This window comes from Erythrolamprus reginae, chromosome 11, assembly GCF_031021105.1.
Source record: "Erythrolamprus reginae isolate rEryReg1 chromosome 11, rEryReg1.hap1, whole genome shotgun sequence".
Lineage (NCBI taxonomy): Eukaryota > Metazoa > Chordata > Lepidosauria > Squamata > Dipsadidae > Erythrolamprus > Erythrolamprus reginae.
The window spans coordinates 16,935,049-16,950,689 of NC_091960.1; the positions used below are offsets into that span (position 1 = coordinate 16,935,049).

General features: G+C 43.6%; 1 protein-coding gene across 2 annotated transcripts in view; it reads right to left on the reverse strand.

The window, feature by feature from the left end:
* PTPRU (protein tyrosine phosphatase receptor type U) overlaps positions 1–12,524 on the reverse strand; it is a 558,855-nt gene extending 546,331 nt beyond the window's left edge. For both annotated transcript variants that reach the window (XM_070764504.1, XM_070764505.1), the window contains exon 1: positions 12,435–12,524. In XM_070764504.1, coding sequence (XP_070620605.1) covers positions 12,435–12,510 — 76 coding nt within the window. In that variant the 5' untranslated portion in view covers positions 12,511–12,524. The remainder of the gene's footprint in view (positions 1–12,434) is intronic.
* Between the last annotated feature and the right edge of the window lie 3,117 nt (positions 12,525–15,641).

Below are 15,641 nucleotides of genomic sequence, written 5' to 3' on the forward strand. Positions count from 1 at the left end.
CTATGGATTTACCAACAGCAACTGCTGGAAGTTTGTTCCAAGCATATACTACTCTTTCAGTAAAATATTTTCTCACGTTGCTTCTGATCTTTCCCCCAACTAACCTCAGATTGTGCCCCCTTGTTCTTGTGTTCACTTTCCTATTAAAAACACTTCCCTCCTGAACCTTATTTAACCCTTTAACATATTCTAATGTTTTGACCATGTCCCCCCTTTCCCTTCTGTCCTCCAGACTATACAGCAGAGGTCTTCAAACTTGGCAATTTTAAGACTTGTGGACTTCAACTCCCAGAATTCTCCAGCCAGCTTAGCTGGCTGGAGAATTCTGGGAGTTGAAGTCCACAAGTCTTAAAGTTGCTAAGTTTGGGGAGCTCTGCTATACAAATTGAGTCCATTAAGTCTTTCCTGATAAGTTTTATGCTTAAGACCTTCCATCATTTTTGTAGCCCGTCTTTGGACCTGTTATTTGGACCCGTCTTTGGAGCCATCACCTTTCAAGCCTTTCATGGCATGGAACCAGGTTACCTGGAGAACCATATCTCTCAATGAGAGTGACCTGCTCCACCTGGTCTGACAGGAGGAGCATGCTGCCCACCCCATCCCTCAAGGAATCGCAACTGGGAGCAGAACCCTCACAGCCCGCACATTTTGGAACATCTGGCAGCTGGAGGTGATTTCTGCTCCTACCTGTTTGACTTTTGCAAAAGTATTAGAATCCAACTCTGCTGATTGATTCAGAGCCTTTGTGAGGGTATTTGGAAGTGCTTACTTATCTTACCGCAGCTAGAATTCCCATTGCATAAAAATGGAAACAAAAAGAAACATCAGATGAAATTATGTTGATCAGGAATATTATAGAATGTGCAGAAGCAGATATGCTGACAATGAAACTGAATGACAGAAGATTCAGAATATTATAAAAGTTGGAATATCTTTTACGAATGGTTAGAAATGAGAAAAATACAACATTAGAGTATAACAGAATAAATATAAAAGTATAGAAATTCGTTTTGTTGAAAGAATAATTTTGTTTTTTAAATGGTATTTGATAGAATATAGAATTTGCATTAAACAGACCAATTGGGAAATGATAAGAGAAAGGCGGTGAAAGTTGAACAATATTAGATACAATATAGATAACCTATATAATTACCTAATATGTCGATAGAAATAGCTGTAAGAACACCCTGTGGGTAAAATGTAAATATTGATACCAACTAAGGGATGTATATTTTTAAATGTTATATGCTTTTGTTCGCTGTTGTTATGTATTTGTTGTGTTTATTTTTGTTTCTTTTTTGTATTGTTTGTTTTAAAATTTATAATTCAATATATGTGTGTGTAACATATTTTTGCTGATAATGAAAAGGAAGGGAGACTACTATAGATCTATTTTGGGCTTATTTGCCTTCATCAGGTAGTAACACCCTTACTGGTGTTTGAACCTGGGGCCTCTGCCTTGTAAGGCAATGGCCTTACCCTCTATGAATACTTAGCCTTTAATATATATGCTGTTGGAATAATAGGGAAGAACCACCATTCTTGCCTTTTGCTTTGGTCTTTTGCTTTGTTTTGTGCTGTAAATAGTTTATCATTTTAATTGTAAACTGCCCGGAGTTGTTTGGCAGAGTGTGACAGGCGGCATATAAATTTAATGAATAAATAAATAAAAACCATTTGTCTCCTTTGCTCACTGGATAAGCACATCTTGAAAAGAACTCCTGCCAATTTTTTTTTAAAAAGGAATAGCGGTTAAACTTGGGCCACAATCATTAATGCATGAATGAAATCACAACAGACTTCCTAATTAAACTATCTACCATGTGGTACATCTGGAGAGAGGTTCTGACCCGAACCATATTCAAAACAACTGCCACCTTTGGGATGCCAGAAGATGCTAAGCTACAATTGTTGCCCTGTTTCTTCTCTTCTTTTCTTTTCTCTTCGTTCTTCAATCTCTCCAGCAAGGTCACTCACCTCCTGGTGGGAGACCAGCATTTTGAAATCTCTCCCAACATAACATCCTAGCAGTCTCAGCTTGGGTTGTTTGTAGCCTTTCCAATTTATTTTCCTTCAAGCAGAGGAGAAGGCAGTTCCCATCATTCCCAACCCATTGGCTAAAAGATGAAAGGGAACGCTCGTTCCAACCCCCTGAAAGGTACTAAAACTAAGAACTTCTAAAGATACTAAAGTATCTTCTGTTTTAGACCATAAATGTTTATGTGAGAAAGGAGATGCATTTGATTCTTAACAAGCTTAGAAATATTATTCGTAGAGCAATACATTGGGTGTGAATTCACACACACACACACACACACACATACCTACACACTAACAGACGCAGGCACCTCTTTGCAAATATTGGTACTAGTGTAAAAAAACTACCAGCAGATAATAAACTTTTGCAGACTGGATGAACACAGCAGCCATTGCTCTTAATGTCACTTAATATCAGCGACCTAAAGTAATGTTTGTAAAGTTATTGTTACATGCACATTATTAAAAGTTTCACAAAAAAACATAAAAAGTAACACAAACTAGAAAAGGAGAAAAGGAAAGAGAAACAAAAATGAAATAGAAGCATTTACAAAGTGACAAAATCTTACTTTACGGTTACAAAGAGAGGAAAAATATCACTTTTTTCTTATTATCCTTTTTTTTTTTGCGACCAAATTTTGATTACATGACCATAACAATCATAGGGAAGCAAGTGTTTTAAGTGTGAAGACTGATTGGGAATAATTTTATTTAGTGTCATTGTAACTTCAAATGGTTAATAAACTAATAATAATAATTTATTAGATTTGTATGCTGCCCCTCTCCGAAAACTCATATTTGTATTAAAGTTTTCAATACAACTATTGTATTAAACTTTTTAAAACAACTATCGTATTAAACTTTTTAATACAACTATAGTATTAAACTTTTAATACAACTATTGTATGAAACTTTTTAATACAATTATTGTATTAAACTTTTTAATAGTTGTAAATAAGGGACTACCCATACTTCAAAGCAACAATCTGGTCCCATCCTCTTTATGAATATTGTCCTAAGATATTTACAAAGCTGCCTTATCCACCTCATAGATGAACTTTTTCCAAACTAAATGTAGTTACTTCCTTCACACTTTTTCACTGGACATTTGATCTACAATAACCTCCCCATCTTCCTTCCTTCTCTACATACATCAGAATGCAAAGTAAATATACACATCCGTAAAAAAATTACAGTCAATGTTTTATTAGCAACCAAGGGGCAATAAGTCTCTCTTTTGCCAGTAACAGTGTTAATGAATTTAAGTTTTTATTAGCCAAGAAACTGGGTAGGAGTTTGTTGGAAAAATGTGTTTCTAGATCCATGTGGAAGTTTCAGGATCATGGACAATTGGAAAATAAATCCCTATAGCCAGCCTCACCATTTCCAATTCACCCTTCCTCCAAGTCCTGAATCCAGATTGAAATGAGCTCTCTGATCTCCATTTATTATATTAGCTAGATAAATTCTGGCTTAGCTATGCCAGCTCTTGGAGTGGAAATAGTGGATTGTTTACTTTAGCATATCCGTCAGCTCTTGGAGCATTTTGATGTTGGCTGGTTTCTTTGTCGCCTCCTGGTAATGGATAACAAAAAAAAAAGGAATTCATTTCCTGCTTGTTCTGTGGAAGCACACGGGAACGTAACACATAGCTGTCTCAAGCTGCTGTCGCACTGATGCTTTGCACACTGCTACGCAAGAGCTGTGTGGAATGGCTGGAGGGCCAGGCTAGAGTTTCTAAAAACAATGCAAGCAATCACATAAGGCAGTCACATTTGTTCATAGGACTGGGCATCTGATTCCAAAAAAAGAGAATTTGGAATTTGTTGTTCCAGGATAAGATGCAGCTGTTGTAAGGAAGGGCAGACAGGTGTTTCATTCATGTTCCGAGTTAACTTCTGGAAGCAAAACCAAGAGCCTGGCTGGCACAGTGGTTAGAGTGCAGTACTGCAGGCTACTTCAGCTAACTGCTAGCTGTAGTTCAGCAGTTCAAATCTCACCACCAGCTCAAGGTTGATTCAGCCTTCCATCCTTCCGAGGTGGCTAAAATGAGGACTCAAATTGTTGGGGACAATATGTGCTGATTCTGTAAACTGCTTAGAGAGGGCTGTAAAAGCACTATGAAGCGGTACATAAGTCTACAAGCTATTGCTATTCAACAACACAGATCTCCTTACTGAATCTTATATTCTCTGTCCCAGTAGGGAAGAGATTCCTATGTCAATGTTCTCTGATTGACATGGAAAAACCAGGAGGGAGGGAGGGAGGTTGCATGGTTTTGGAGGAGTCGATTCCAGATTGTTTATGGAGATTCTCAGTCATCCAAATCATGGTTGTCCCAAAGGTGCTTTTTGAAGAGGAAACTGGACTTTCTTGTTTTTCTTTGAAGACGTTTCACTTGTCATCCAAGGAGCTCCATCAGTTCTCAGATGAGAAGCGAAACGTCTTCAAAGGAAAATCCAGAAAGTCCAGTTGCCTCTTCAAAAAGCACCTTTGTGAATTTCCAGATTGTGAGTTTTTCTATTGATGAGCTTAGCTGAAAAAAAAACTGAACGAAGAATTCATGTATATACTTTATTTTCATTAGGACTCGATCATATTGTACAGATGGCATAACTGCATCCTCTTATGGAAAGCTGAGCTGAAGACCAATTTGGTGGGTTTCCCCCCATCCTAAATTCCTGACCTACTATTGAGTTCCTTCTCCTCATCCAACTAGACCTCCCCCCAGGTTGTCAGAGGTTCTGATTAAAGATGAGAAGCACTATATTGTGATCAAAGCTCCAGCTATATTTTTTTAGGTGCAACAGGTAAAAACAATAGCATCCCAGCTGCCATATTCTAACTATAAAATCCAGATTAAAACCCACAATCTAAATCTAAATCTATAAATGACTCCAATGTCCTGTTTGTGACATTATCACCCTGCCTCTTTCTGAGACATTTCTCACCTTTGATGGATCATCCCTCACACCTAGACATGAAAGTCATCATTTGATGAACAACTTATTTAGTAACAGGTGCGAAACAGCAAGATATGAAATTCGAGAGGTAGCTACAAAGTCACCCCTACAAAACAAATGTGCATCATATAAAAATCAATCTACAGGAGGGAAAAGATCTCCCCGTCTTGGGGACTTCAGACTTGCTGGGACTATAATCCAGAAGACGTTTGCAGCACATTAATGACAGCAGATGGTTCATTTTATTCTAAATCACAAAAGAAGAGGAAGGAGGCTTTTCCACAGAGCTCCATCTGTTTACTCCAGACAGCCAGGAAGCAGAAGAGCAAGAAGGACATTCAAAATAACAATCATTGGAGTCATTATAGTGTTTTGAACATGTTGCCCAGACATTTTTGATAGTGTAAGGCGAGCGGTTTTCACCATTGTTTCCTACCCCTGTTTGAGAAGGGCAATGCTCTACCTCTAGAAAAATGCACTGCATACAACAGGTGTACATTGCCATTTTCTGCATTCCAAGATGAGGACACACAATCCTGAAACCTTTGCAGCATTTTTGCCAGACAAATTCAACAATTCTGAGCTGGTTTAGAAATCAGAAATACGTTGAGGGTTACAGTGCCCAGTGGTAGGGTAGGATGGAAGTATGAAAGTTGAAATGCAACTTTCACGATGTAAAAAGGATGTTGAGATTCTAGAAAGAGCACAGAGAGGAGCAACAAAGATGATTAGGGGACTGGAGGCTAAAACATATGAAGAACGGTTGCAGGAACTGGGCATGGCTAGTTTGATGAGGAGAAGGACCAGAGAAAACATGATAGCAGTGTTCCAATATCTCAGGGGTTGCCACAAAGAAGGAGTCCACCTATTCTCCAAAGCACCTGAGGGTAGAACAAAAAGCAATGGGTGGAAGCTGAACAAGGAGGGAAGCAACTTAGAACTAAGGAGAAATTTCCTGACAGTTAGAACAATTAATCAGTGGAACAGCTTGCCTCCAGAAGTTGTGAATGTTCCAACACTGGAAGTTTTTAAGAAGATGTTCGATAACCATCTGTCTGAAGTAGTGTAGGGTTTCCTGCCTAAGCAGGGGGTTGGACTAGAAGACCTCTAAGGTCCCTTCCAACTCTGTTGTCATTATTATTAAATCCCAAATATTTGACACAACATCAGAATGCCTGCCATAGACATGAACCAACAGGCTGAAAGATGATGGGATTTATTTATCCCATAAGCCCTGTTTGTTTTCATTGGTTGGATTAATACATAAATCCATACCCAGCCTACACAAATCATCAACATGAGCCCAATTGCAGCTTCATTAATAAAACCTGCTTTACTTGTGGCTTGTTATCTTCACTGCTGAGTCACAATAATCTGCGTAACATGTCACTAATCCATAAACCACAGTTTACAAACTCAACATCAAACAAATCACATTAATGAGTGACCCAATAGGCATCTATCTTTACATATGTAATATTCATGAAGTCTTAAGTTTTCTGAGTACCTATTTGTTTAAAGGTCATGTCAGGCCAAGGAAAGGCATATACTGAAATGTCAACAACCATATTTTTAGAGTGTTTACTCCCAGAAAGAGGGTGGAAATGTTGGTGTGTCTTATACAGCAATTTTTGGCTTCCTGAAGTTCCATCCCCATGTCCCATTTTTGCAAAAAAATGGGCCTGTTTTTCACAAAATTGGGGTGCACAGAAGGTTTGGGATGTCTGCAGAATGCTTCTGAGGGCTGGAGAAAGGCAAAAATACCCCCATTTTGCATAAAACAGGCATAAAATGGGGGTGTTTTTGCCTTCCCCCAACTCCCAGAAGCACTCTGCAGGCATCCCAAACTCTGTGCATTCTGGGGTTTTTTTCAAAAATGGGCCCCTTTTTCACCCATTTTTGAAAATAAACAGGATGCAGAGAGGGTTTGGGAGGCCCGCAGACTGCTGCTGAGAGGCAGGGAGGACAAAATCTTTTTTTTCCTCTTACTTACCACTTCGAAATCTTAATGTGTCTTATACACCGGTGTATCTTATAGCCCGAAAAATATGGTGCTACTTGGAATGCAGCCATCCCAGCTGGAAACTCACAAGGGAAAACAGCAACCAGCTAAAATCTCAGTAGCTACTAATCTATGGGTAAACTGAAGAAATATTATCTGCATGATGGCATAATGTTTCACTTAGGAAATGCAAGTTGGAAGCACAGTTGCCAGATACCATCAAGAATCAGAAGGAAGATCGCCAACACAGAAAGCAGACCATTCCCAGCAGGAATATGTTCGGGTGGCACAGTGGTTAGAGTGCAGCACTGAAGGCTCCTTCAGCTAACTGCTAGTTGTAGTTCAGCAGTTCAAATCTCACCACCAGCTCAAGGTTGAATTCAGCCTTCCATCCTTCCGAGGTGGGTCAAATGAGGACCCAGATTGTTGGGGGGCAAGAGGCTGATTCTGCAAACCACTTGGAGAGAGCTGTAAAAGCACTACGAAGCGGTAGATAATTCTATTTGATATTCTTCTAAACAGAAAAGAGGCACCAAGTCACCAATGGAACAGCCTCCTTGGTTATGTCTGCTCAGCTTCCGCTAGCAAGCTAGCAAGACAAGGAAAAAGAAGCTTCAAATTCCTGGGGAGTCTACCTCAGCGAAGATCTCACCTGGAAAATCAGCACGACCCTGGTTGGCCAGAAAAGTCCAACAGAGACTCCACTTCCTTAGGGTCTTGAGAAAGAAATCAAAGTGGAACAAGAACTGATGACCCTCTTTTACCTGTCCCCAATAGAAAGCGTCCTCACTCATTGCATTACGGTGTGGTGGTTTGACAGCCACAGATAGAAAGACATTACAGAGGGGGGTGAACCCAGCACAAAACATTTGTGGGCTGTCCCCTGACACCGCTAGATGGCATCGCTTGGACTCACCGCCTTGGAAGACTGAGGAAAATCCTCAGGGACGGCTCACACCCTTTGTTTGTTTGTTTGTTTGTTTGTTTGTTTGTTTGTTTGTTTGTTTGTTTACTTACTTACTTACTTACTTACTTACTTACTTACTTACTTACTTACTTACTTACTTACTTACTTACTTACTTACTTACTTACTTACTTACTTGTCAAACATGTACAGCACAGGTCCCCAAACCTGGCCACTTTAAGAGTTGTGGACTTCAATTCCCAGAATTCTCCCAATTCTGGGAGTTGAAGTCCACAACTCTTAAAGTGGCCAAGTTTGGGGACCCTAGATCTATAGGATAGTAACTTGTATAAGCATAACGTAAGTAAAAAGTAATGATAAAAAGAAGGACAATAGGATAGTAGGACAGGGACAGTAGGCACAGTGGTGCACTTATTTATTTATTTATTTATTTATTTATTTTTCTCCTTAGACTCAGGGCGTCATACAACATGTTAGCAATAGCACTTTTTAACAGAGCCAGCCTATTGCCCCCACAATCCAGGTCCTCATTTTACCCACCTCAGAAGGATGGAAGACTGAGTCAAACTTGAGCCAGTGATGAGATTTGAACCGCTGACCTGCAGATCTAGCAGTCAATGCACACCCCTTACAGACTTCTTAGAAACGGGAAGAGGTCGACTGTAGAGAATCTAAAGTTAAAGTTTGGGGGATTTGGGGAAGAAACCACAGAGTCAGGAGATGCATCCCAGGCATTGATCACTCTGTTGCTAAAAGTTGTATTTTCTGCCATCGAGTTTGGAGCGGTTTACATTGAGTTTGAATCTATTACGTGCTCGTGTATTGCTGCGGTTGACGTAGTCATTAACAGGAAGGATATTTTGCTTTATGATTTTTGAACTATGGTTAGATCGGATAAGAACGCGATGCAGTTGCAAATAGTCTGGTCAGCCCTTCTTTATTCTCCTGCCATCCGAAAGGAGATATAGAAGCACAGGCAAGCCACACAGACAGGCTGAAGAATGGTTTTCATCCGTGGGTTGTCAAGACTTCTGAATGGAAAATAATTTTTTGACAACATAGTACAATTGACTTACGGGGCCGCTGTGATGTGCAACCAGCTCACATGGAACAGTAGGATTGTGTGTTTGTTAGTAGGACTCGGCGGATCAGGGTTTGTTTGTTTTTTGTCTTTCGCTGTGAGTTGTATTGGGTGGGTAGGGAGGCTCAGCAAATCTCATTGTTGCACACATTGTATTCAAATAAGAATAACAAATAACAACAGAGTTGGAAGGGACCTTGGAGGTCTTCTAGTCCAACCCCCTGTTTAGGCAGGAAACCCTACACTACTTGAGACAAATGGTTATCCAACAGCTTCTTAAAAACTTCCAGTGTTGGAGCATTCACAACTTCTGGAGGCAGGCTGTTCCACTGATTAATCGTTCTAACATTCAGGAAATTTCTCCTTAGTTCTAAGTTGCTTCACTCCTTCTTTAGTTTCCACCCATTGCTTTTTGTCCTACCCTCACGTGGTTTGGAGAATAGCTTGACTCCCTCTTCTTTGTGGCAGACTCTGAGATATTGGAATGCTGCTATCACGTCTCCCCTGGTCTTTCTTTTCATTAAACTAGCCATGTGCAGTTCTTGCAACCATTCTTTATATGTTTTAGCTTCCAGTCCCCTAATCATCTTTGTCGCTCTTCTCTGCACTTTTTCTAAAGTCTCAACATCCTTTTTGCATCATGGCAAAATGCATCATATTCTGACAATAAAGGTTTGAATTGAATTGAACTGAATTAAGTTTTCACTGGACTGGATCCCACTTAAACAACAGCAATATTGGCCCTCTTTCACTCAGAAGCCTCCCTGGAAAAAATCCGGGATGGAATATATTTTATCAGCACTTTCCAAGGCTACTCAATTTATCTGCCATGCCCCGGAATCACGAAGAGAATGGCTCCCCTTTAAAATCCTTTGCCGAACATCTCCATTCCCTTTAAATCTCACTGGCGGGGGTGGGTGATACCTGCAAATAATTCTTGCACAGAATTATCTACCTGGCATTTTATCCTCTGCCCCCAAGACTTGATCTGTAGCTTGGGCAAACCGCTAAAAATGAAAGCACACCAAAAACAAAGTATGTTCCAAAACATCACAATCAAAAGGGATTTCGGTTTAAGGGAATTCTCTTTCAGTGAAAGTCACAAAGAGATCATTGCAAACTCAATTTTTTTTTCAGAATGTATGCATCAGCTGGTGTACCACAAAAACAACAGTCAATTGCTCCAGCTGGAGTAAAACATTATTATTATTATTGTTGTTGTAGTAGTAGTAGTAGTATTTGAGCAGAAGAGAAGAAAAAATAAATAAATAAGAGCAGGCTTCAGACCCTTGTAACTACAGCATTTAATTACAAACTATCTACAGTTTTTGGATAGAAATCAGGGAGGTCAAGACACACACACAAACCCACACACACACCACTTTCTTTAAGAGAACTCGACTGCCTGGCTACCTTTCTTTCTTTTTTTTGACAGAAGATAAAAGAGCTTCTCCATTTCAGCATTTTTTTTGTCTTTTTCTTGTTGGCCAAAACTGAAAAAAGAGATTTAGAGAAAGGAAACCATTTATTCCAAGCAGGAAAAATATATACACAGGAAAGGGGCATAAATCAGTCCGTTTTGGACACAGACCAACCCAGTTTCCTATGCACGGAGCCGAAATATCGTGTAGTTTAGGTAAAATCGGTCTTGCAAAAGATTCCCCCGGCTTCTTCGGGGAGACTTCAAAGATAACCACCCCACCCCAAGGGAAAGTGAGATTCCACAACAGAAGCTCCCCACAGCCTCCTCCTCGCCTTGCGTTTCCCCCTCACTTTCTCTCGTGCCCAAATACAAAGTGGGGGCTCAGTAATACAACGACACACGTGGCCCCCCAGCCCCAACAGCGCTCAGTCAAATGTTCCTGAGAGGCCCAAGGAAGGACGGTAGGGGTCCAGGAGAATCAGTGACGGGAAGAATCGGTCGCCCCCCCTCCCCAAAAAAAACCTTTGGGAGGGATTGTAGAGTAGGAAAGCAAAGTGGAAGCTTTGCATTCCCAGCCCCCCTCCCACCCAGGCACTGTAGTAAACCTCAAAGGCCCTTTAGTTGCAGGTTAACTGAGGGAGGGAGGGGGAGGGAGGAAAAGAGAATTGAGGGAAGGAAGGGAGAAAGAAAAGGGAGGGAGGGAGAGAGGAAGGAAGGAAGGAAGGAAGGAAGGAAGGAAGGAAGGAAGGAAGGAAGGAAGGAAGGAAGGAAAAGAGAATTGAGGGAAGGAAAGGAGAAAGAAAAGGAAGGGAGGGAGGGTGTGTAGGTATCAGGGAACAAAGTCCAAATCCCAGCAGCTTTGCTCGTGTGGCTTGGCTTGGGCAAGTGTGTTTAGGGAGTACATTTCTATCCCCCACACACACACAAACACACCACCCCGCTTACTTTGGGAGTAAGTCTTTTTAAGACCCCACCAGGAGACCTTCCCAAAAAGCGCAGAAGAGCCACTAACTGGCATTCCTGAGGTGGGGAGAGGGCAGGAAAAGGATCCCTTCGCACAAGCAAGGGACCGCGGGACCTTGCGAAATATTCGCCGCGTGATCCCGAGAGAGGAGCCCACAGAGGTGGGAAGGGAAAGCGGGGGGGGAGAGAGATTGGGCAAGAGGAAGCGCTCTCGCTCGCTCGCTCGCTCTCTGTCTACGCTACCTAGGCAGGTATACTCGGGAGTAAACGAGGCGTCTGCCCCTCAGCGCTTGCAGGGCTGCTTACAGGCACTCGTGCAAGAGAGAGAGAGAAAGGGGGAAGAGAGAGACCGAGAGAAAGGAAGAAACAGAGAGAGAAAGGAAGAGAGGGAGGAGAAAGAGGGAGAGTGTGTGAAAGGGAGAGAGGAAGGAAGGAAAAGAGAAAGGGAGGGAGAAAGGGAGAGAGAGAGAGAAAGGAAGAGAGGGGGAGAGAAAGGGAGAGTGTGTGAAAGGGAGAGTGGAAGAAAGCGAGCGAGAGAGAAAGGAAGAGAAAAAGGACTTTCCCAACTGTTCTTTTAAACAACCGTTGCACAAACAGAGGTGGGGTGGAATAATACAGGCAAAGCTGTCCCCCACTACCCCAACCCAAAAACCAACACACAGCAGCGCTTCCAGGAAAGCCAACCGGGCCATTCCAAACTCCCGTCTCTCTCTTCCTCGGCCGGAGCCGGGGAGCTTCTGGCTCGGTCCCTGCGGGAAGCCTGTGCCAAGTTCGCGGGGGCAGAGAAACCGAGCCGAGCCGCGGGATAAACAAGTTGCGCGAGGAAGAGGAAGGCGGACGGGGGGACAAGGGGGAAAAAGACAGACGCCGAGCCGGAGTGGCCCCCATCCAGCGCCGTCGGGGGAGGCGAGGGGAGTTTGGCCAGAAAGGGATAGAAGAGCGAATAGTCCACCCCCTCCCCGTCCATCATACACACAACCCCAAAACCCCCGGACCCCGCCGGGCCAAGTGAGCGACCTGCTCCGGACCCCGGACTCACCTGTCGGCGTTTCGGTCTCCAAAGAGCAGAGCTGGAAGGTGAGCGTGAAGAAGAGGAAAGCGCGGGCGCCGGGCATCTTGCATCGGGACTGACCCCCCTCCCCGAACCTCCCGTCCCCCCCAAAAAAAGTTATCCTGCCCCCCCTAAAGCCGCCGCCGCCTCCTCCTCCTCCTTCTGGCTTCTTCTTGGGGGGCCGAGAAGAAGAGCTGCGGTCCGGCTTCCGAAGAAAGACGCGGCGCAAAGTTCCCACGGATTCCACGCAGCCGAGAAAGAGCCGCAGCCTGGATTGGAAACCCACAACCCTCCGGCGGAGAGAGGGAGCGAAGGAACGAGGGAAGGAGGAAAACACAACCACGGACGAATGCGAGCCGCCGAAGTGACGTCAGGGCTCCTTCCAGCGAAGGGAAAGCGAAACGGGAGCTTTGTGGCGTGGAAGGCGGGCGGGGGGGGGGGGGAGCGGTTGCTGGGAGCGGGGAGAACAGGGCCGGCCCCGTTTGGAAAGGCAAGGCTGCCTCCTGCTGGCGAAGGAGGGAGCGGGAGAAGCCAGCGAGGGCTTCGGGCTTTCCACGAGCGTTGCGAGGAGGTGTTAAAATGCGCGCTCGGCCGAGCCGGACTCGGTCGAGCTGGGAAGTCCGGGCGCATACGGGGGCTCGAACGTGGCTAGAGTAGGCCGACAATGTGGTTGGTGGGTTGGGGAGGCGAAAACTGGGGGAGCAAGCAAAGAGTTACAACGGAACAGAACAGAACTAATAGATTTAAATTTTAATTGGATTTGTATGCCGCCCCTCTCCCAGGACTCCGGGCGGCTGACAGCATAGACAAAAAACAGAAAACAGTAATAAGCAATCCAATTAATAATACATTAAAACAATCCTTAAAATTTCATTCGTTGGGCAATCATACTAAAAACATTCATTGGTCAGGGAGGAAGATCTAAAAACCCCAGGCCTGGTGGGATTTTAAACTCTTTTGGACGGCAGGGGAGCATGCAAATCTCCAGGGGGAGCTGATTCCAGAGGGCCGGGTCCCCCACAGAGAAGGCTCTTCCGTTAGGTCCCACCAGCCGACATTGTTTGGTCGACAGAACCCTAAGGAGACCAACTCTGTGGGACATCATTGGAGAATAGAATATAATTAATTAGAGTAGAGTGGAATAGAATAGAATAGAACTAATGGACAGTAGAGGGGAGGAGAATGGAGTAGAACAGAATAGAACTAATGGAGAATTGAATACAGCAGACTGGAGTAGAATTGCATTGAATTTTATTGGCCAAGTGTGATTGCACACACAAGGAATTCGTATTGGTGCACAACTTGGGGGGGACAACATCTTGGTCAACATCTTGGGGGGGAGTGAAGGGTCTGCACTGTACAGTAAATTAAAAGAATCAAGGTGGCAGCCTCCGCCATGGGAATTAAACACTTCAGCTGCATTTAGCTGTGTGTGGATCGCACCGTTGCTGGCCGCCATCTTGACTTTTTTGACTCCATGTGTCCCTGAAAAGTATTGACCCACGCCCATTACATGAAACGTCTGTTTCGCTTACTTGCTGTAATAAACGGGCAGGAGGCACAACCGTTTGTGTTAAAGCGAGGGGTGAAGGGGAACCAACTCCCTCCAAAACCTCTTTGATTTGGACTTTTCATGGATTTCCTGCCAGAAAACACATGAAGCTTCTTTCAAGTTTGGAGATGCCAAAGACAAGGAAGGAAAAGAGTCTGGGACTGTTTTATCTCTTTGCAGCCCTTGTGGTCCCTCTCAATTTAAGCAACCTGATTGCCACCTGCTGAGCCCGGAACAAATTGATCAAAAACTGTGGTCCTTTCAAAAAGAAAAATCACCTGTATATTCCTGTACGTACCAGTTCTCAGATGCATACCTAATGTGCAGACAGCTGAAACCTGGTATCAGTACTTGGTTGATCTGGACTGAGATCAAGCTAAGCAGGGTCAGCTCTGGTCCGTATTTGGGAGGGAGGTTACAAAAACACGAGGTTGCAAGTGAAATTGGGAAATGGGATGGGGGACCATCCTAATGGTGGCAATACACAAACCACTTCTGTGCTATTGCCAAGGAAATGAAATGAATGTGATCCTGTGGTCACTAAGAATCAAGAGAACCAGCTGTTGTTGTTATTGTTGTTGTTGCTATTACACATTATCAACAATACAACACAGCAAACGAGATCACTATGCTGGATTTTGTATTTCATCACCAGTCAGATGCTTCCCAAGCACCTAGGACTGTGTGGTGTAGTGTTGTTGTTATTGTTGTTGTTGTTATTAATAATAATAATAATAATAATAATAATAATAATAATAATAATAATTCTATGCCGCCCTTCTCAGACGACTCAGGGCAGCGTACAACATAACAAATACAGTACAATACTGTACACATGTATAGAAATCTAATATTAAAAATTACTGTGAAATCCCCATTCATCCCAACACCAGCATCCAGGTTCACCTAATCAATCATTCATGGCTATGGCCAGAATTGATCTCGATACTCACGGCCCCCCGCCGGCAAAGGTGGTTCTGCAAACCTTTGCAAAAGACCAGGAGGGAGGGGACAGTATCTATCTATGGAGGGAGTTCATTCCAAAGAGCCAGGGCCGCCACAGAGAAGGCTCTTCCCCTAGATCCCGCCAGCTGACCTTGCGAGAAGACAAATTTCCCATGGTGTTAGGAACTAAAGCTTCTATTCTTGGAACATATTTTTACAATCCGACCAATCAGGCGTTTACAGTGGGGGTGTCCCTCTGACCTTCCTGCCAATCAGCTCCAAGCTCTGTTGGGAGAATTGGCGCTAGACTTATGGTTGGGGGTCACCACAACATGAGGAACTCTATTCATGGGTCGCGGCATTAGAAAAGTTGAGAACCACTGCTCTAGAGGTTATGGCTGCTTCATCATTGGAGGCTTTTAAAAAGAGACTGGGCAGCCATTTGTCTGAAATTGTATAGGGCAGTGATGGCGAACCTTTTTTTCCTCAGGTGCCGTAAGAACGTGGGCACGTGCTATCGCACACGCGCGAGTGCCCACACCCATAATTCAATGCCTGGGAAGGATGAAAACAACCCCCCTGACCCCCTGGAGGCCATTTCCCAACTACTGGTGTCCCCAGACTCCAAATGCTTCCCTGGACCCGGAGGAGGGTTAAATTGCCCTCCCCATCCGCCTAGAGGGTCTCTGGAAGCCAAA